This window comes from Cygnus atratus, chromosome 2 (assembly GCF_013377495.2).
Source record: "Cygnus atratus isolate AKBS03 ecotype Queensland, Australia chromosome 2, CAtr_DNAZoo_HiC_assembly, whole genome shotgun sequence".
Classification (NCBI taxonomy): Eukaryota; Metazoa; Chordata; class Aves; order Anseriformes; family Anatidae; genus Cygnus; species Cygnus atratus.
Window position 1 is genome coordinate 39728175 of NC_066363.1, and position 22681 is coordinate 39750855.

General features: G+C 36.2%; 1 protein-coding gene across 7 annotated transcripts in view; it reads right to left on the minus strand.

Moving 5' to 3' along the window:
* The window catches only part of ZNF385D (zinc finger protein 385D), a 429524-nt gene that overhangs the window by 137503 nt on the left and 269340 nt on the right, over positions 1–22681 (minus strand). The window contains exons 2-5 of one of the 7 annotated variants that reach the window (XM_035556477.2): positions 14689–14785; positions 10101–10187; positions 7746–7809; positions 1704–1922 (exon numbers count right to left, since the gene is read on the minus strand). The exons of 3 other annotated variants lie outside the window; for them this stretch is intronic. Coding sequence is in view for 2 of the 4 variants with exons in the window: in XM_035556480.2 (XP_035412373.1) it covers positions 10101–10107 (7 nt within the window). In the remaining 2 variants the exon portion in view is untranslated. The remainder of the gene's footprint in view (positions 1–1703; positions 1923–7745; positions 7810–10100; positions 10188–14688; positions 14786–22681) is intronic. 3 more of the 7 variants (XM_035556478.2, XM_035556480.2, XM_035556482.2) reach the window with 3 other exon arrangements.

A 22681-nucleotide genomic window follows, 5' to 3' on the forward strand; every position in this document is an offset into this window, starting at 1 on the left:
AATTAATACCCCATTAATCCAAATTTTTTGCAGTTCTTCCATCACTAACTATTACCATCATAAACACCGAGTGAAAAAAGCAAATATCTGCAGAATTCTGTTTTCACTCCTTCATTACTTTACATTTATTTCCTTCTGGCCACATGTATGGTCATTTTCAATACATCAGAGACACCGTAAACTAATGTTCAATTTCCCTTCCATCCTGGAGTCTCAGTTTTTTTTCAATAATGTAATATTTTTCTCCCACGTACAGATATTTCCAAGGTTTCCACCCCATCTCCCACCTCTCCAAAGGATAGCTTATTGAAGGTCAAAACAACAAGTACATTCAGCCTTGACAGAATCTCAGAGAACCTTTCATTCAGTGCCTGGGAATGCACAGGCTTCCAGCTTAAAAGTTAACTTTCAGGTAACTTAAAAATGTAAGTTCAGAAAGGTATCATGATCTTTTACTTCCTTTCTTCCTTCCCCCTTTTTTTTTTCTTTTTTTCTCCTTGCAGGATCCAAATGTCTGTCATTTCACACCCAGTAAGAATTAAAATATATTCTAGAGAGCCTGAGACAAAAGAGGATTTTTTTTTCCTTGTTCAGAATATTAAAAAAAAAAAAAAAAAGGGGGGGGGGGTATGGTGGGGGGGGGGGAACTCATATTCTATTTTACAAAAGCTGAGAAACTTACATTTGTGTAACTTGATTCCAGCTAGAACTTTAAAATCATTACAAATTTAGTTTGCCAGTGGGTCAAAGAACAGGCAGGGTGGACATGAACAGATTTTCTTCATGAAAAAAATAAAGACATAAGCAATTAAGAATAGTAGGCTAGTTATGAAGGATAATTAAATTTCATTATCAAAAATAGTCGATACCATATTTAGGTCTTCAGAGAATCTCTTCAGAGAAAATAGGAAATTTAAAGACATCCAAAGAGACAAAAGAATAACCTTCTTCAGAAGGTAGCACAGGCAATGTGATATGAATTGCAGATCTCGCTTTTAGGAATATTCTAGCGTAATGTAATTTGTCATGACCTGTAGTCAGTAGGGTATTCCCTTTCATCTCTGTAGAGTGGTTTACAATTTTGGAACAGCTACTTTTCTTAAGAACTGCTAGACTGCCACTTTATAGATAAGATCAGTTCCATAAGCAGTACTATCTAAACCGAGAAGGTAGAATAGGTTTCACTACTTATTAGTAGTTCTTATACTCCTCAAACGATTAAAATATGAACTCAAGATACAGAAAACTAGTTAACATGCAACTTGTGAATTTGATGTGCACTTTTTAATCTTGAATATTTGATTCTAATAGCCTATATTTATTCCCATGTTATTCTTCATGGACAGAAACATTACATACAACCAAATAACATGATGCCTGTTAAGAATTTACTGCTCAGGAAATCTATGTTCTGACCACTTGTAGTTTCAGAACTCAGGTCCTTTTGATTTTTTAATGCCTTCCCCCCATCCCCTTCCAGAAGGGAAGATGAGGATCTTAAGACAAAGTGTTTTCAACTCCCGCATCATTCACAGACTTTTTTGAAGAGTCCTTTCACCATATAATAATCTCAAATATATTTTTAAAATAAGGATATCTGCCTTTAAACACAATATTGTTTCATGTAATTCCCTCTTATTTTCAGAAGGGGAAAAAAGAAAAAGGAACTGATAAAATATTTGTATTAAATATTTGACACCTACTGGAAAGGAACTCTCAGAATGGGGTTCCAGCCACACCAGCCTCGCTCCAGCTGACTCTCCTGAGACAACTTGAGGATCAACTACACTGTGTGGCAATGTAAGCCTTTCTTTCATAGGTTTTGCTGTTAGTAATGTTAACAGTTGCTTGTCACTTTGAAGAGGATGAATGCAACACTGTCTCAGCTGCAGAGATCTGGGAGTAATTGATTTTTCAGTTCACTGGCCAACCCAAAAAAGAAAAAAAAAAAAAAGAAAAAAAAGAAAAACAATTAGAGGAGGAGAAAAAGAAACCAAACCACTGTGTCAGCTGAAACATTTCTTGCACCCCAAATGAAATTCCTTATTTCTTACTTAGATACTTCACCCTTTTATTATTTACATTTTGGCAAATCTCAAACATCCAAAACCAAACAATTCAAAACTACTTATTACAAAAATATTTTCTTGGATCCTCATCTCTTCCTCCCTTTTCCTCCTTTTTTTTTTTTTTTTCCTATTTTTTATATTTTATTTTTTTAAGTAAAATTCTTCCAGTTTGGCACAAATCAGTACCCACTATTTATTTATAGAGTGCATTTTTCCACAAATACAGTATTCACCTGGAAAATTTGATTCAGCTCTGGTCACTTGGTGCTATTCAAAGCATTATTTTTTTCTAGAGACAATATTTATTCTGTGATTCTTGCAAAGTGAGCTAGTTTAGAAAAAGAATTCTTTATTATTAGTTTTAGCAGCCTCTGGCTATGCATCATATTCAAAGGTTTTTAAAGTCTTACATACAAAGTCATACACACAAAGGTTTTTAAAGTCTTCTCTTTCATAATTATAATATTTTTTAAAAAAATGTAAAATTGTATATCCTGTCACAAGGTTTTTGACTGAAAAATGTACACCTAAGGGAGTAGATTTTTCTTTCAGTTATGTAGAATCCTATAAAGCTGTTATTATGATGCAGGACTGGGAAAATCCAGAGACAAATTTTCATAAATACCCTGGCATCTGTTAATTCCTTTAATTATTAATTATTCCTTTAATTATTCCTTTAATTATTGTCCTTACTTTTGGTAAAAATGCTCAGGTCCACACTCCCTCTTTGCTGCCTTATTCCCTCCTGCTCCCCTGCCATTCTCCATCTGCATTAATAGAAAGGCGTACCTGGCTTACCTGGATCCAGCCTGTCTGAATGGGATCAAAGTGCAGACCATACCCTCTGTAGGCCACAAGAAAGCTCATGTAAAAGCCTCCCTTAAGTATCACCCTCTCACCTCATACCTAGATAATGCCCAAACAAAACACTTTACCAATTTAAATATTTTTTTATTAAATAAAATCTACCAGAAAAACATGATCTGAACTTCAGTACTTAACACCATCTAACAATGAATTCCATTAAGTTGCTGCAGGCAACATCTTCTATGGATTATAAATTGTGCAAGGGCAGCAGTGAAGCTTTTTATTTTAGCAATAGGGACATGACCTACCTAATTGAGCTCTTCAGAATCCTTTGAGGCTTTATTCCAATTGGTAAGACAAATTTGGATTGTTTTTTTTCCCTGTTGGAAGCTGTTGGATCACTGAAAACTAAATGATCCAAAATGAGTGTTCTACTTTCTGTGAAGTTCTGTCCATTTCCAAGTAGAAGGCAACAAGCAGAAATTGGTCAGTTTGAACACCTTGCTTATTATCAGCTACCCATACCAAGTACCAGACATGTCAACTGCTAGGGAATCAGAGAGCCCGAGACTGCCAGCGTTATGACTTTAGAGAAGACCAACAAGCAGAACATCCATGAACAGTACCCCTCCTCCCTCTGGAGGATGCAGAAGCTTTTGATTTCCAATTGCCTTACAGAACCAAGCCAAATACCCCACAACATATGAAGCAGCCTTCATTTTCTCCATGCAGCTCTGGTATAAATTCTCAGGAATTAATTCTCAGGACACTGCCATTTAGCAAGAGATCAACTCCATTTTTCACCCAGTGCACAAAGCATAAATCACCTGTTCACATGGCAGGTCAAGGAACTGAACCCTAGGCCCCTAAATTTAGTACTATGACCACTTCAGCATCCTTCCCTAATTTTAGTCTAGTAGTGAAATGAACACACTTTCACTCAGATTCAAGCAATTTCATGATAGCAAAGATGACATCAAAACCTGTTCATCCTTCCCAGCCATAATACTAGATGGAAGATGGGTGGACTGATAAATCCACATCTGCTTTATATATACATTATTAGTATAATCCTCTTTCCTTCTGGCAAAATATGTATTCCCTGTCCCACTCTGAAGTTCGTTCTCCTGCTGGTCATGTTTTATACAACTTTAAGCTTTCTTTAGTAAAAAAGTGAGTCCAAGAAAGTGAAAAGCCTGCCATGCCATGAGTGAGCTACAAATACATAGTATTATCCTGATATTCTTAACACCACACAGTAACGCCAGGCCAGAAAAGTTTGTCTGAATATTAAAGAAAAACAGCTTTTCTTTTTCTTCTCCTGACTATAAGGTCTTCATTTTGGCTCGCTATTCCCCCATAAAGCAGCTATCCACAGTGTGATTTCCAGCCCGCACCAGGGATGTTTACATTTAGATTCAAGCTAAAGTGGATCTTGAGTTGTGTAGGAAGTGTGCTTTTTTTTCAGAGTAGCGCTACTATCTGATGAAGTCAGAGGAAAGATACAACATTGCAAATATGCATTTTCCCCAAATTGCATGTACACTGGTCAGATACTTCTGCTGATGAAATTTCCTGACTGCTAGACTGACTGCATTGTTATTGACACTGTTTCTGTGGATGTCTCCTAACCAGCTGGTCAGAACATGAGGTTGGTAGCCTCTGCTGGAGAACTGACCAGATACAGGCCTACCAAAAATGTCCAATTTAAATGGAGTATTTAACCACATGCTGAGGGGCATTAAGAATTATCCTGAAGTGTGTTCCCCTGTGATCATGGTTTTAATAGATCCTAACCACAACTTTAAAAATTCACCATAAATAAATAAATAAAGTAAAAATACAATCATCAGCCAACTATTATAAAATGGTATTATTTTTAAAGCTTTACACTTTCTGACATTTAAAAAATCTTTGAACTGGCATATTCTGCAGTTGAATTTTTCTGCTGTTTTTATAAAGGTCATGTTTATGGTATAATGAGCACAGATTTCCAAGGGTTATTAATCAGAAGAAAACTGTATTGCAAACAGATTTTCAAAGAATTTTTCATTTTTATCATGAATATAATAGTAATTTTTAAAGTGTTATTTTTCAAAAGCATGCTTGGGAAAGAAATAATGATTAACTTCTGATATCTTTACTTTAAATGAAACAAGCATATGCTGAGACAAATACATAACTAATATCATGAAATGGACACACTCCACTAGCAAACTCTGACTATGCAGATAGTGCTATGTAGCAATGCCTCTTTCATTTAGCACTGGAAAAGCTCAATGTCACCAAGCCTTATTAAAAATTGACTAGAAATAGTTTTTACACATTTTAACTGCATAGCGCAAGCATTAATGAAACTTTATGCCATTTTCCTCTGCTAGTTGTCAAACCACTGTTATTTTATTGAAAAACAAACCAAACCAAAACAAACAAACAAACAAACAAACAAAAAAACAACAGGTAGGTAGACTTCAGAAGTGACCACATTAGAAGGATGTCAAACCTGAAGTCAAAGGAGTGAAGTCAAAGCTAGCTTCAGGGTGAGAGAGGGAGGGAAGCAGTGAGAGAGGTGCAGAGAGAAGAGTGATGGAAACTCTTGTTATGTACATCTACTTGGCTGTTGTTATTACAGGTAACATGCAACAAGGGACATGACCTTTTGTAGCTCTGTGGATCTATGCCACATTTGCATGGACTGGGGCAAAATTATTGAATTACTTTATAGTTCTTGTATATGTAGGCCAGCCTATGTATATGTGCATAACAAAAATAAATACTTACTGAAATAGAGACAATTTGTTCATTACTCTTTCCCATGCATAAAGACATAAATGCTTTTATTTCAGAAACTGACATGTTTCTGAAGTATGCACCATTTTCAGAATTTTGATTCACAAAACCAGCCCACATATATGTTAAAATTATTTTGGTTATGGTCTTTCACAGGTAGACAAAAGAGTAAGTGGTACCATTTCTTGCTCAACATTAACAGGGAGAAAAAGTAGAGAGGACCAAAAGTACAGGATTTCCAAACAGATAATGAAATACAGCCACAGACACATTAGACAGCAGTGCATTTTAAAGGCTAGTCTCTTGAACATAAAGCACTATTCAGTTCATGGTGGCTTGAAAGATACTTGCTAAGATAAATTATTTGTAATTTCATTGTTTTTCCTACATGCATTCCTAAATTAAACGTACTTCAAGTTATTTGACTCAGGAACTTTTCCCACCAATAAAATTCCCACTCTGAATGAAGTATCTGAAGTTCTAAAAGAATCATAAACCAAACCAGCAAACATTAATATTTTTCATACTATTCTTTCTATGGATTAGAAAGAACAGAAAAAACAAGTAGATCACATGGTCTGATTGTTTCTAACCCCCAAACCATTACTTTTCATAAAACCTCCACTACACTTTAATGACACTAAACCAGTTCAGCCCTCAGGAGATTGAGCTGTTTGTGGGAGGAAAAAAAAAAAAAATAAAAAAAAAAGTAAAAAAAAAAACACAACTGAGGTTCTGTCCATGACCAAGACTTTCTGGAAAAAGAAGATGAAAAATTGAAGTTATCCTAGAAGGCAACCCGTGCTTTGTGTTGAGAAGGGAAAAACAGACAGTTCTTGGCAGTTTGTTATTCCCACAGAGATGGGGAAAAAGAGGGATAAAATGTAGTTAACTGTTAAGGTTGAGACTTACTAGAACAGAGTTTTATGTCCTCTCAAAATACATGCACTGTGTCCAGCAATGACTAATCTTTGGATTTTCATCACCAGGCAAAATATAAATATGTCCAATTGCATTCTAGGGAGAGAAATATCCTCTTTATCCTCCTACCTCCTGCTTGGTACCACCTGAATATCTGAAGATTTGATTAGAGTCATTCCCTTCACCGTTAAGCAGTTGAGCTCAGCTTACATCATACTGTCTTAAGGAGATGAGAAATCAGGTGTTGTTTTGTTGCCCCATTGTCCAAAATTGAAGGTTAACTACAGTTACTGCAATGTAACAAGTTGGGCATGCATGTAAAACAAAAATACAGAATCGTTAGCATCATAGAATCATTCAGGTTGAAAAAGATCTGTAAGATCGTCTAGTTCAACCTTAAACATGCACACTAACAGGACAGCAGCCCTCCAAAAGGAAGAGACAAGTCATTTAATTTACCACAAACTGGAAATTATCACTGACTTTCTTAGAATCTTTGCTTTGCTGTGCTGATCAGCACACCAGCCACTCGTCATTTGTTGGAAAAAGGCTGGGTCTGCAAATGAATAGCAGTTCTGGATTGTAGTCCTAAGTGATGAGTTCAGCAAGGGGGCAACCATGAAAGGAGAGCAGGTGTTGATAAAGCATAAAGCCCTCAAGATGATGTTAAGGGCAAGGAGTTAGGATATTTCAGAGAGGGGATGAGTGGAAAGGAAGCAAAGGGAAGCTAAGGCAGAGTAAGGCAGCAGGCAGAGAAAGAATGGAAATAAAAGAATAGGAAGTTGGAAATCAATGGGAGAAATATTGGCTAGAATCAAGTAAACAGATATTTTACAGAGAGTCTATGTCCAGGCATACAGATCTAGTTTTTATAAAGATTAAGACATGTTATAACGTACTTAAATAATTAAATAAATATTAGTTGTGTAACTGTATTGTATCATGAAAATATGAGTATTATTGCCAAAATAATCTATTGCAATCACTCACTGCTTTTGTGCAATTTTATTTATTTTTTTTTTTGATACAGGGATAAATATATGCCATGTGACATGCTGGAAAACATCTAGGTTTTAATTCATAGTGTGTCTTGATAAGCAAATGTTTACATTTCCTAAAAAAAATATATAATAATAAAAAAAACACATGAGATCATACCTCCATAGATGCAGTTATAATCAAGAATATAGCTACTCCACAAACTCCATAAGGTTTCCGTATTCTAAAAAGCATAAGCAAAAATAGCCACCACGATGCAGTATAACAGATAAAAAAATGTATAAGAAAGTTTTATTAGGACCAGTGAAGATAACATTGGTTTTCCTCTCTATGACAAAGATCATATGATCATATTATACAGTGTTCTGTAAAAGCATTGGTCCATATATACTAATGGAGTGGGGTCCAAAAGTAGACCAGCAAAGACTGTTAAAGATGCCAGTGAAAAGTCTTCCTGCAAATATTTTATGGCATGATTAGCTTCCCCCTGCTGTCTACAATAGTAGTCTTGAGCACCAGAGCTCAGGGCCATTGAAATCATTTGGGAAAAAATAAAAATAAAAATAAAAAATTACTAACCAAAGGCACAGGGTCTTCAAATATCATAATTTGACTAACTCCCTGAACACCTACATGCTCCACTGCATAAACAGGTTACCTGTATTCTCACTAGCAGATCCCTGACACGACTCTTCTGCAGAACAGAAAAATGTGACAAATCAAGCTATCCTGAGTTCACTTTTATAAAGCTGTCTCTTCTTTTTCTGTTATAGGGGACCAATTTGAAACCATGGAAAAAAAGTTTGAAAAATTTGAAATCCTGGAAGAAATAAGAATGCCATCTCCCTTGAATCAGGCTTTGGTGTTTGCACATGCCCCTGCAAGCACAAAGTTGCAGATTAATAATCATAACTATTCTTCCATAGCATTTTGGCTGATCTTTTTCTCCAGGATGCTATTGATTGTGAATAGGAGAGGGAGGGAAAATGTTTGTTGTATTTAACTTTTTTTCTGTGTCGCAAAGTTCTTCAGAATTTGTCTTTTATGCACATCTATATGTAAGCTACACTTTTGTGCGTAGTTACTATGGAACAAAACTTTATAAAATTTTTAAAAATTTGAAGAAATCAAGAATGTATATATTTTAATCAAAGGCCTATATAAGTCTGCTCTACAAGTCCTCAATGTCTCAGAAAAAAAAAGTCCCAGTGTTTGGGCTGTTGACTAACTGGGGATACTTGTTCAATAATCTTTTTGTAGTGGTTTAGATTTGTGCAAATGTGTATTCACTTCACGAAGGAATTTAGCTTGGGTTTCCAGGACCCCACAAAAATCGCTTGACCACAGGGCTAGCGTCTTTCTGGGAAAGTGAATACATTCTTTTTCAGTGGAGAAGTTCTAACAAACTGGCTATTTATAAAGAAAGGTTATGGAAACTTCAATTTTGGCAAGCTTACACCTGTTAGAGCTGCTTTAGTCAGATGCTTTGAGAACTGGAATAAGTGGTAGCTGGTAGTTTGACTGTCCTTCTTTTGATACCTATGAAAATCTGGAGATCCAGGTTTTGTATTTTTGTGTAAAATATTCCTGTAATTTCAAAAAAGTTTATTAAGCGAGGAAAATTATCTACTGTCATACTCTATAGGTGGGGGGAAAGCACCACTGCTTTTGCAGACAAGACACAAAGGACAAAAGAAATGTTTGTCCTATTTTCCAGAAATGCAGGCATGTCAGGCCTAATTTACTTAAGCCATGATATGTTGGATGCTCCAAGCTGCATCCATGGAAATAGATAAAGGCATGTCCTCCACAGATTTAATGAATGGGAATCCCTGTCCCTGGCTAATATAAATTGTGCTCATTGGTGGGTAAATCTATTGATTACATTCCAGTTACAATTACACACACAAGTTTTCAGTAAAGTAGCATAAACTATTCACCAAAAGCTAGACATAAAGAAATATGAACAAATTATTGGGTTAAGTTATATGACTTATTTATGATTTTTTTCACTTTTCTGTATCTCATCCACATTTTCCTTGAGTGCTTTTCTATCCTGTGACATAAAATCATTTCATGATAAATTCACATGTTATTATTCACTCCATTCAGAACTTTTTCCTCACTGAAAAAGCAAAGTAATTTTTATAGATTCTGACACAGATTTTGCCATAAGGTTTTCTGTGTTGACTACACAGCTGGTATCTGTAAAGAAAAGGCTACAGGACAGTATCATCTATATCTTTGATTACCATTTTATAGGGGAGAACTTCTAAAACTAATAAATAATAAGTAACAATAAAAATAATAAATGGCAGTGCTTGCTATAAAAGGTTGAAAGGAATGGTCTGCCCTCTACATTTAGCATACTGATGTGCAGATATCACTGCTGACTACAGATGGCAAAGCATAGTGGAAGGGGCAGATACCATTCATCTGCATTTTTATATAGGCCAGGAACAGCCTAAAACCTCTGAAGAAAGAAAAATATTATAAGATCTCAAGTAATAATACCTTTCATGGCCTGCTCTTCAGTCAGCCTAGGTACATTCTGGTCTTGTATCAAGGCACCTTACAACAATATAGTCTTTGTCCTAGGAACTAAACATAGGATAAGAATAAAACACATTTAAATAACTTTTTTCAGGGAGTCCCCTTTTTGCTCATGCAATAACACTGTTCAGAATATTTACTTATAGCCCTATATAGCTATTAAAAACTCACTTTGTGTATATTTCAAACTCAGTTTAGACATTCACCATTTTTTCCTTCGGTTATTCAGTCTAGAATTCAGCATTTCTTGAACCAGCTAAAAATATATCTTGAAACAGGTTTAATATAAAAACAAGCCCCCTCAAACATGTCAGTTTATTCAATTCAAAGACTATCTTTCATCTACCTCCTTACTAAGGTGCTCAAAGAAATAAAATAAAAAATAAAGCCTTGGGCATAACAGACCATCACTCCACAGCAAAAGAAAAGGTCTCAGTTAACATGTTTAGCTTAAAGTCCCTCTCTGCTAGAAAGAAAAAACAAAATAAGACTAACCTTGGTTCTGCTAAGTAGCACAGTTATTTGAGAGTCACTAAAGCAATTGCATTTTTGGAAGGCATTGCTACCAGACCTTGAAACCACAATGCAATAGAACACAATTCCAAGAAGAGAAAAATTCCTGTGCAGACTTTTCTGATAATCCATGTAGATTACAAGGATCAGAATCATGCAGCTACATAATGTTAACTCTAGGTATTATAATTCCAGATGTTACTGAGTATGTTATATAAGGAAGTATTTGCTCTGATCCTTTTAATTTATTGTATTGCTTTTCTTTGGTGATTTGGAGTGAAGTTAGAACCATTATTTGACTTCTTTGCATCACATTATGTTACATATTCCTAATAATTTCATTACTTTTTCAAATTAAAATAGAAAAGTAATCCACTCAATTTAGGCAACAGACATCTATTTAACTGAATTGTATATCAAATACTTCAAGCGATTACTCAATATGTTTCATTACCAGAGATGAGCAAGTCTTCCCTCTCCGAACCCTCGTACCTTTGAATTTTAATAAATTTGGTATATTAATCTGATCAAAAGAACCTTACAATATCTGAAAAGCTAAGAGGGCAGGGCAAGCACAAACAGCCTTCAGAGGAGTTGTAAGTTGACAAGCTAGATCCCTCCTCCATCCTCCCACTCTACTGCTACAGAGTGGAGGGAACCTAACATACTCTAATCATCTTTGCTTTCCATAAGAAGTAATCTTACAGTACATTTCCAAGAAAATGAAATTATATTTAACCAGTGAAGTGAGCCAACCAATTGTCAGATTGCAATAACAATGCAAGTATTTGCTAATACTTCCTTCAAATACCTCCTTCAAATACTTCTGCATATATTTAACTATCTCAGTCCCTCCCATCAATGGAATGACATCAGAAAAGTTGATTCTTTTTTAATTCATAAATGTAGAAGTAGTCTCTCTCTTATTTGCATGACTCCATCTGACTAAATATTCAAAAGGTTCCATAACAATGAGTTTTCAACAAAAACAAATGTTATTCTACTAAAAAGGAAATAAAATTTAACAGAGGGTGCTCGATTTGAAGGACGACTCAAAGCCTCAGACTGAAAATGAAGTTACTCAAAGAGTATCACCAAAGATATACCGACACTTCCATATTTTCTTTCCAACGTCACATCTTTAAAAAAGAATGGGATTATTCCAGAGACAAAAATATACTTCTTGTATCTAGACATGGCATTAAAAGAAGCATAAACTTACTGAAAAAGACAGTGTGGGGGAAAGAGGCTTATCTCTGCCCTAGTTTAACTCCACTGAATTAAGGAGAGTTACACTGGGGATTAGTCTGAGCTGTAATACTAAAGAACAGCTATTGCAGTGCACTGAATATGTTTAATTAGAGGTATCAATTTAAGCAATGAGGCATTTTTGCATATAAGCCTCTAAGAAACCTGAAACCAAACACAGCTTGCCTGTATAAGGGTTGCATTCCAAAGCCTATGCTCATGCCAGTTTTGCAGATCTGGAGTCAAAACCAAACACAAATCAAGTGATTCACAGTAGAATGTTTTGGGTGTGTTAACCTGAAATTCTTATGAAAACTTTAGGAAGTGTGGACCAAGTCATGATAAAATTTAAGTTAAGATTTTCAAACCCATCTTCAGCACCAAACTACCAATATTGGCAGAGTTATTGTGTCAGTGCAGCTGTGTTAGGCTGGGACCTTCCACTTGCTGCTCTCTTACCTCAAATACCAGGTATCTGTAACTTCACAGTGGGGTTGCCTTCATTTACGCAATACAGAAAAACTTCATTTAGCATCTAAGGAAAGATTCTACAAACCTGTATTTCTGGCTATTTTGTTTCATATGTACTTGGGGGAGAATATGGGGTAATCTTGTCTGGATAAAGATAGAATTTAAATAGGGAGTGCCAGGATTTCTTTATTATGTTCTTCAGACAGCTAAATTATACTTAAAATGGGTTAAGAAGACCTAGAGTGCATACAGTTGTTTGGTGTTGCTATGTAGATTCTGTTGCTATCACATGTATAAAAAAATAAAAATCTGCATTTTATTTCTTACTTAAACTACCATTTAAGTTCACAAAAAGCAGTCATGTGTTCAGCGACTTTAGTATATGCAGTTGCAAAAGTGGTAAAAGTAAAATGTATGTCTGTGTCCAAGGTCAACCATCAACAGTATTAATGGAAATGTTATGAAGTGCTTAAAGTTACATGTAAAATAATAGTGCATGCCGGACACAAAACAAAGCAATGCAGAGTTCACATTTAGGTTACTCCACCATGCATTGTTTGACACACCGATTTTTGTGGAGCATTTCCAAGGCTAAGTCTGGTCACGCTACTAAGTCTGTAGACTTGGAGTACCAAGGCTGGTAGAGATACAAGAACAGCAAAAAGAGACTGAGCAAGTCAATAGTCATAATTGTAATTCAGTGTTCAATGGTTTGAAGTGAACAGACCACTTGCTTTTAAAACTTTAACCTGAGAATTTGGTTCTCACCAGAATGTTTCTTTCTTGCATCAGTAAGACTTTTCAGTGTTTCCCTATAACTTGCTCAGCAGAAACAGTTAAGTCTTGATAGCTCTCCTACTCCAGGATAGCTCCCTCATTCTCTAGGAGGCTGAGCCAAAACTGATTTATGTAAGGACTTACAGAGGGTATAAGTACAAATTGGATGTTGCAATGCATAGCTTTTAGGTGCCCAACTCCAAATTACAAAATACGGAACAAAAGATCAGGTTGCTCAGGGCCTCATCCAGCCTGGTCTTGAACACCTACAGAGATGGGGCATCCACAACCTCTCTGGGCAACCTGTTCCAGTGCCTCACCACCCTCTGAGTGAAGAATTTCCTCCTAACCTCTAATCTAAATCTCCCCTCTTTTAATTTAAAACCATTCCCCTTGTCTTATCATTATCTGATTGAGCAAAGAGCCGTTCTCCATCTTTTTTATAAGCCCCCTACAGCTTTTCCTTACTGCTGCAGTTGCATTTAACTAGTGCAGAGCCTGTCAACTGGAGAAAAATCACCATAAACTACTAACAAGACATTGAATTGTCCTGATCTCTTTAATATTATTGCCAATAGCGTGTCAAAAAGGTGTTCCAGTCCAACAAATCACTGGGGAGGTTGCCCCCTTAAAACTCAATAGAATTGAAATAGGACTATTGTGAATTACGATATACTGTACATAGTATCAGAAAAGCTTTCAAGCCTCCATCCTATATACATACACAAACTGCTTGCAAATGTAAATCTAAAAAGACTAAAAAGCACACTCATGGTAACTTTAATATATGCATATATATATAACAATAGAAATTAATATGGATTTAGGGAAGCATAGAGATAAATTGTTCATCTGACTTGAGAAGAGTTTCATAGTGTCATTTTTGGTCTTGATGACTTTGTAACAGAAATTAAGAAGAGTAATAATGACTATTTTTTTTGTAGCTGAGAGTTTGCCAGCTTCTGGAAAAAGGCTGGTGGTTTTAAAACACTTCCTGAAAAACAGGAAAGTCAGTATAGCTTTCACTGCTTGTTAATCCCTGAGCCTTTCTACAGAAACCAAAGCTCAGGTGAGCAAGAGAATTGATGGAGTTTTCCAGCACAGGTCTGCAGAACTCCTTTGGGACAGGGAGACTTGCAGCAGTGCATTCCTTCCTGGAGGTGCATCTTCCCATAAGTGTGGCTCCCCATGCCAGACCAGGGCAATTCAAGTTGTCCGACTTGTCTCAACTTGTGTTTCCATATCTTAAAGTGTCTCATCTCACAGAGAGACAGAGAACTGTTTCAGCAAGAAATGTTACCCAAACAGATAAAGCCTCCTCCCTCCTCTACCTCCAGCTGGGTGGTGGATAAGGAAGAAAATTACAACTTAATGCTGCTGGGCATGCCAAGGTCCTCTATCCCAGATCTGCTGCCCAAGCAGCTGCCAAAGTTGAACTATGCTGTTGATGATCAATTTAAGACTTTTAAAGAGCATTTAATTCATATTTGAAGTTATAGAAAATATTAAACAGAACTGTTACAAATTATTTGACAGTTACCTTAATTAGGCTAGGTCTGATTTAATATTTCCAGCACAGTTGAAACTCTTACTTTACTGGGAGCCATGGAAGTCTCTCAGCATGTTAGGTCCAGTAACTGAAATTGAGTTCAAGCAAATCTATTAACACAGTCCAACACTTTCCACAGTTCATTACAAATAATAATTACTTTCTAAATACTTCTTCCTTCACTGTGAAGAAAAGATCTGTCTCAGTAAAAATATCAGTGAGGAAAGCTCAGTTATTGCTGAAAGATTCTTGATATATACATATCAACAAATTTCAAAAACTGCCCAACATTTTTCAGACAAACCAGCAATATTACCTCAAGCTCCATACTTTATTTACTAGAACAGAAGTTGCCTACACAGATGGAAGAACCTGCAAAACTGGAGCTCTGCCTGTCAGAGGCAACTTGGAAAGATTTCTTAAAAGATTAACTTATCTACTATTGTAAATATTCTCTAACAACATTAGTCATTTATTACTGAGAGCTTCCTAAAAGGGGCTAATAATTTTGAATGAACATTATTTCTTTTTATCTTTGTGATTTTGCAGATATTAGCTCAGCTGGGGTCTCTCAAACAGATATTTGATATAAAATATTAATAAGTCGTTTGACTATATTGTGAGGTCAGATGGCGCTATTTCTGTTTCCAGGCTGGAAGAATCTAAATTGAGCTTTGTATTGCCAAAAATATGCTGGCATAGCTTTTAACATAAATACTCATTTAAAAAATTTAAGTAAAGCATCATGTAATTGTTCTTTTTTGTGATTATTCCCATGAAGAAATCTTCCTACTGGAAGAGCACAAAAAGCTTACACAAATCACATGAACATAGTTAGAACAAACTGAGGAATATTTTAGGAGTGTTAATTGTTATTGTTCTTTTAATGCTAAATATTACCTGCCTACCTGAGATGATTCTGTGCTGCTTTTGTCACTATGTGGACTGGTTTTGATATATTAGAATAACTAAAATTAGGTCATAGGGCAATAAGCAATAAAAATTACGTTCTACACCTGTATTATGTTTCTAAATTCTATAGAGTTGTCTGAGTGTCCACAGAAATATCTAGTGTCATCATTCATTGCCTTCACAAGGTTAATTTCAGACTATTTACATAATTTTTCTTTTCTACATGCTGATATTGCCATGTGATGACAACTTTGCTTTAAGTTAGTCACTAAGGTCAAAATGTAGCAGTTTTGCGCGGTCATATCAGGGTGCTCAAGCGGAGCAGTGCTGCCAGTGCCATTCTGCTGCAGCACCAGCACACCACAGGGGTTTTACCTGCTGCCTGTCTGCCTTCCTCTGGCAGCAGTTTATATACATTTCACAATCTTTAAGGCTTTCAGCAATCACCTTTCAGTTGTATCTATATTGTTAAAGAGATTTCAAATGTTGCTTTGATTTTGTTTTGTTTTCAGTCTTTTACTGCTTTACCACATTCAATGCATTTATGTGAATCTACATATCTGCAGGGGTTATTTCTTGTGGAGCAGCGTCCTTCTTTGACGCCACTGATTCTTTTTACCTTGAAATACCTGTTTACATTGGGAAGGCAGTCTATTGCATGCACTGTCAGAGAGTGTAGAGCTAAATGTAAAAATGCTAATATGAAGGGCACTTGTCTCATATACATCAACTTGAATATAGGCAGACATTTCTGCAAGGCAGTGTTCTTTCTATACATCATATCCAAAGAGATGCAGATATCCAGCTGCTGCTGAATTCTGGGAACCCAAAGGGTGGGCTGCTAATTAGCATTGAGTAGGTTTATCAGCTGTACCTATGCAAGAGGGTATCTTTGGTGTTCCATAAAAATATTGTAAAGTATTAATAAGAAAGAAAAAAAAAAAAAAAAGGAAAAGCACCGGCCATCTATAAATGTATTGAAAATTGGAAAATTGTTACTTCAATTCAACTGAAAAGAAAAAGATTTAATTCAGAATCTTTCTTAGTAAAGAAAGAAAGGGAACAATCATACTGTGTGGACCAATGCAATTTCCAAGTACTCAGTGATACTAAGAATTCAGCCAACAGAAATTAAATGTACTATTAGGAAGTTAGTGTACGTGTCCTAGCACTGCATGTGGAGTGGAGGACTAAACTGGTTTTATGAGGTAGACAGACTGTGGTCAGGATTGGTGAGTCAAATGTTTGTAGATGATTATATCATGTCTTGAGTGCTAAAAGCATGTAAGAATACAAGAAATAAAACACTACAATGCTTTACAGCACTAATATCATTTTGGCTGCCATGACTTCAGACAGAGGGAGAGACAAAAAGGGAGAGGATTTAAATATACCCATGCGCACACACCATTTTATAGCCTGTTTGACTTAGAATTTATCATTTATAAACACAGCAAAATTAAATAGGTTAGGTAAGCCTTCAGGTTTGCCTGTTTGTTTTTCCTTCTTAAAGAAATAAAAATGGCTACCAAAAATAACAGATGCTACGTGAAGGGTTGAAGCAAAGCTGTCTTTTTTTTCCATGCTACCTAGAAGCAGACAAGCTCATGTAAGTTCCACTGTTGAAAAAATTGCTGCTTACAGCATCATCTCTTACTAGTAATGACAAAAAAAAAAAAAAAAAAAAAAAAAAACAAGCAGTGTGCTTGCTATGCAATAGTCACATATCTGGCAAACTAAATGGCCATGATATATGGCTGGTTTTGACAGGAAGTGAGTGGATTGGTTTTCACAGGTAAATACCAGCAAACAAAAACTAATTTGCTAAACATTGCACTATAGAGACAGTGGAGCCCCAGGTCACTACTGAAAAATGACTTGGCACTGAAAGAAGAGCATTGATATTGCTTGCAGTGCCAAGACTTGCTTCCTCCCCACCTCCTCCTTCCTTGTGCATTTACAATTGTAGACCTTGCCAAAGTTCTGCATGTTTTTGCCTTCCCCCCACCCCCCCCTTCAATATTGATCCCTAACCCAGTGATGGGTAACAGTATTGGAAAACATAGCCATTATCTCCCCCCGTCTTCATAACTTACTACACTCCACAGTAAACAAACTGAGTAAACAAGGTCAGCAAGAACAAAAGAAGCTGAGAAAATTGTCATGGCTTTTGTTTTGAATGAAGTGGACTGTCCATCTACTTTTCTCAATTACAGTACAAAGGTAAATAAACATAAGAACTTATGTGAAGTAATAATCAAAGAGGAAATGAAGCCTAGCTTTCTTCCTTTGTTCTTCATAAAGCAGTTTCTAGCATAAAACCACTTTTTAGACTCTAACTTGTTTTCTGATGGAGAGGCCTGGGGAAGAGACTGCCAGTTTGCATCATAATAAACAGAACACATTAACAATACACATCATAAAAATTACTAATATGAGCCAAAGCCCTTTGAAATCCTAAGCATATGCTAAAATTTCAAATGGCTGTACTCAAAGTCTGTAGACATGCCAAGTTAATCTCATTTTTGTATCTCCTGTAATTGCTTCAGAGATGAAGATACTGTATGTTACCAAATCTCAGGAGTGTTTCAAGCTTTACTTGAAAAGCAAGTGGTACATTATGGTTTTAAATTCTGACATCAACAGTGACTATAAAACAGAGTAAATTAGTTGGCTGGGTAACAGAGCCAGGACCTGATCCCATAGTGATGAAAAGATTTTTTCATAATTTCCAAACAACCGGTTCAGCCAGCTAGTTGTGTTATTAAAAATAATAATAATAAAAAGCTATCTCACCCCAACTTTTTAAAATAGTTGTGGCCTTTGCCAAAGCAGACATAGGAGAGAGAGGGAGGGAAAGAGAGAACTAGCACGTTTGTTTAAATGCTCTAGATAAGGGCTCAAAATGTCTTACCTTTTTTTTCAGGCCTAAATGTATTACTAAATATAAAAGTATTAAATGGATATAATTTCAAAGCATCAAAAGAGACAGGGCTGTATTGTCAGAGATGTTAACATGAGGCAAGAATGTATAACAACTGAATGTTCATAAAAGCCTCTCCTGCGATTCCAATTTCAAATTATATTTGAATCAAATTGCATTTTCTTGTTTCATGTTTGATCTAGGCCTTGGCAACTTCTTTAAGTTGTCATACAACACATATGATCAGTGATCACTGTGCACATGTGCAAAGCCAAAAAAAAATAAAAATAAATTGTTTGAGGGGAACATGTTTATGAGCACTGGATGAATGAACCGAAAGAAGTGGTTAATAAAATGTGCAAGGTCTACATATATAGGGACATGCCAATAACGCAGCTTTATGGAACAGATTTTTCACCCCTTAGTGGACTTTGCAGAAACATACTGCTAAAAGCAGTGAGAAAACATGCTGCCCTACAGACTGTGGCTGGGTGATGTAATGACTTAACACTAGGACAGAGCAAAGCTTCTTCCCACTTTCAACACCAGCAATTTGATTCAACTACAATCTCACACACTTCAGGCTTTGTATTTCTAGCCAACATATTTTGATTTATGTTCTCTGAATGTTACCAATCATCTATGCAATTTCAGCTGCAAAAGTAATCTTTGCCACATATTACATGTATATTACATATATTACGACTCCTTTTTAAAACTGAAACTCTTATGACCTTTACTGAATTTCAAGAACTTTTCATGATCTAATACTAAATTGAAATGTTTCCTTTATCAAGTCCAGATCTATTTCTTCTTTTTTAAAGAATCGTCATTTTCTTTAGTGTAACGAGGGTCAAAAGCTTAAAAAGTATTCCTGTAACCTGATTAGCATTTTTGTAATTGCAAGCATTTCTAAAACTACCATCAAGCCATAAAAGAGAATCCAAATAATTTGGAAGGATATTTGCATATAGGCACCAAGAGGTAGAAACCACTGGACTCAGAGATAATTCTGCACTCAATCTCATTAGCTTAAAATATTTTATAAAAATAACGTACGTAAACTGTCATTCGGGGAAAAAAAAAGGTCGAAAAAGGACGGAAGCATGACATCACAATGAAAATTTAAAAAATATAGTTTTGACTTTATATTTCATTTCTTAACAGAAATAAGACATTAGTTAAGACGGGGTGGAATATGAGATTCCATTGCCACCCCACTTAAAACACACATAGACAGACACGTTCACATTCACGCACGCGCATACACTTTTTTGTTAAAGACCTTCAGCTGAAGCAGCCGTGCTCTATTCTTCACTAATGAAGCCATAAACCACTAATTCCAATTTCGATTTTGGAGCAGTTATGCCAACCACAAAAAGGGTAACACTGGGACATTTTTTTTTATTATTTTTTATTTTTTGGTGAAATGTTGAAATCACCCCTTTATTTATGGTAACATACTGAATATATTTAGAGATATATTAAATGAACAGTTTCTGCAACAGAATCTAAAATGGTATAATCTAACACAGAACAGTTCCGGTAATTTTCAGCAGTTTTTTTTTTTAATAGTTACTATTATGTATACATGCATTAATCATTATTCAGTGCTTCAAGATATGAACTTCACTGCCCGGGAGGCTGTAAAGTTCCAAGTATAAACATAAGGTTCCTGCAGATCTCTAGCTCCTATACATTGGCTTGCTCAGCTGAATTCTTCTGTCACTTTCAGCATCCATTACATATTAGCTACACTTTCTTATTGCAGATGGCTGGTGATAAAATAGAGTACAGTTCATAATCCAGTATCTGCATTTCTCAAAACATTTTAAAAGCATAGTCTTATCATCAGTGATTCATCCTGTCTTAAATGAAGACAAACAGAAATGCAATGAAAGGCCTCTGCAGTGTCTAACCTAGAAGAAAATATAACCTCTTAAAAACAAACCGGTGACAACTAAATATTTTCACTGAAACTGCAGAAACATGTGGGGTTTTTTGGTTGTTTGGTTTGTACAATGTGTTTTCTTTAAAGAGGTGGTGAGATTTGGGGTGTGGGGGGTATTTTTTCTTCCATGAGTCATCCAGCATGAATCTCTTCTACAAGAAAGTGTTCCAGAAATAAAAAGTGATACTCAGAATAGTAGCATGTATGCAGATGAATTACTACACTCTACAACATTGGCTGGAGAAAAAAACACTGAAAATGAAAACAGTCAACATGCAAACAGAAATGTGATGGCATTTTCAGGCAATATTTGTTTGTCTCTGTCCCCATTATGAGCTCTATTATTTTATCCCATAGGATATTCATTTCCACCCCAATATATTAGATTTCCTGTATAATGTGAATGGAAACACTAAGCACAGACATTACTTAAATCAGTAATTGGTCCACAGAGGGCAAGGGAGTTGGGGGGTAGGGGGGAATACACAAAAAAAAAACAGGTTAGTGGAGCTCACTGTCACTGTACAAGGTTCCATTTTCTCTCTCTCTTTCTTTTTTTCCTTTTTTTTTTTTTTTTGGTGGTAAATTTTAATTTCAGTTCCTTTTTTTTTTGTGCTTCTTCAGTAAGGACAAGGTACTGGGGAGGGGGCAGTGGGGTGGAGGATTGGCTTTCCTCCCAGCTCCATTAGAGCTCTCAAGAGCAGTGCTCGCTGTCCCTTAACTGCAATTTCACTGCAGTATCTCCTCCAGCGGGCGACCCTCGCGTACCGCGGTGGTGCACGACACGCTCCAAAAGCTCTCCCTCCCCCTTCACCATCTGAATTGTGAAGAGCGGGGACACTTTCCACCCAGCTTGCACAGCCTTTCCCCAGTCAAGGGGCTTCCATATGGGCTAGCACAATGCTCACGGGCAAGTCAGCTCCATCCAGCTGCTGGAGCAACGCACTGTGCTGGCAAGGTGGCCGAGCCAAGGCAGCAGCGGTCGGCGGGACCTTTTTTGGTAGAGATGGCAGTGACCAGCTATGTACAGCCGGTGGCCACAGCAGAGCCTTCGCATGGAGTAGAACCGGAGAAGGTCCCTGATTACCGCTTTGCACTGACAGCCACCCACCGTTTCTCCTCTCCTGTCGGCAGCGAATGGTTGCAAGTGACTTTTACCTTATGCTAACTTATTACGTCAAGGATAAATGCAAGCAAAAGTTGCTCTAGGGGATGTGTGTATGTTTTAGAGTGTAAAGCATATACCTATTAAAGCACTTAACAGATATTTATTATTTTCATTGGCTTTTGGCTTACCCTATAAACATGTTACATCATTTTGTAGGGTTTTTACTATTATTACAATCCCACATTTCTGTTCAACTCAAAATGACAAACGCAAAACCAATAGAATAAGTAACAAATGTATCCACGGTGACCAAACAACAGGCTCCGAAGCACAGCATAGGGAGTGAAAATTAGCAATTATTGAAACCACTCCATCAAAATTCCAGTGCAACGTAAAAGAAAAGCATATGTAATTAGAACCATCACCATTAGTTTAATTATTTGAAGGCTCGGCTCTAATAGTACCATATACATTATTTCAGCCCCAAATCTTGCAGGCTACAGGTTTAAAGAAAGCAAGAAACCCTATGACTGATTTTGGAATTTAGTAACTTTTCTCTTTGATGCTTAAGAAACTCACTTCACCCACTATTACTTGCTACATAAGAAAAACATTTTCAGAGGACTAGGTCTTACTTTCCATTTCAGTATTTATTTCAGCCTTAATGCTGTATGTGTGTTAACTCACAACGCTACCTTACATCAGCACCAATTAGTCAAGAAGACCCAAAAAAACAACTACGATGTATACAAACATACATGAATATTTTCTTTTTCTTCCCTCTCTTTTCTTTAGGTGGCCCCAAAACACCATGCATAAGGAAAGAAATATCCTGGAATTCTTTACTAATATTGAAAGGATTTTTTATTTTTTTTCAGCAAATATAAAATTCTAATATTGCGTACATGATGGCTATAGCAATTTCAAGTCAAAGTGGGTGCATGATGTACGTGGTCTAGCTTTCATTTGGATTTGTGCAATACTGCTTTGTGCAGTCACTGTTACAACAGAGACAGGTGAGATTACAGACATTCTGGCTTCTCACAGACGGACCAGGAAAACACCAAGCACAGCCACAGGTAAACATTAT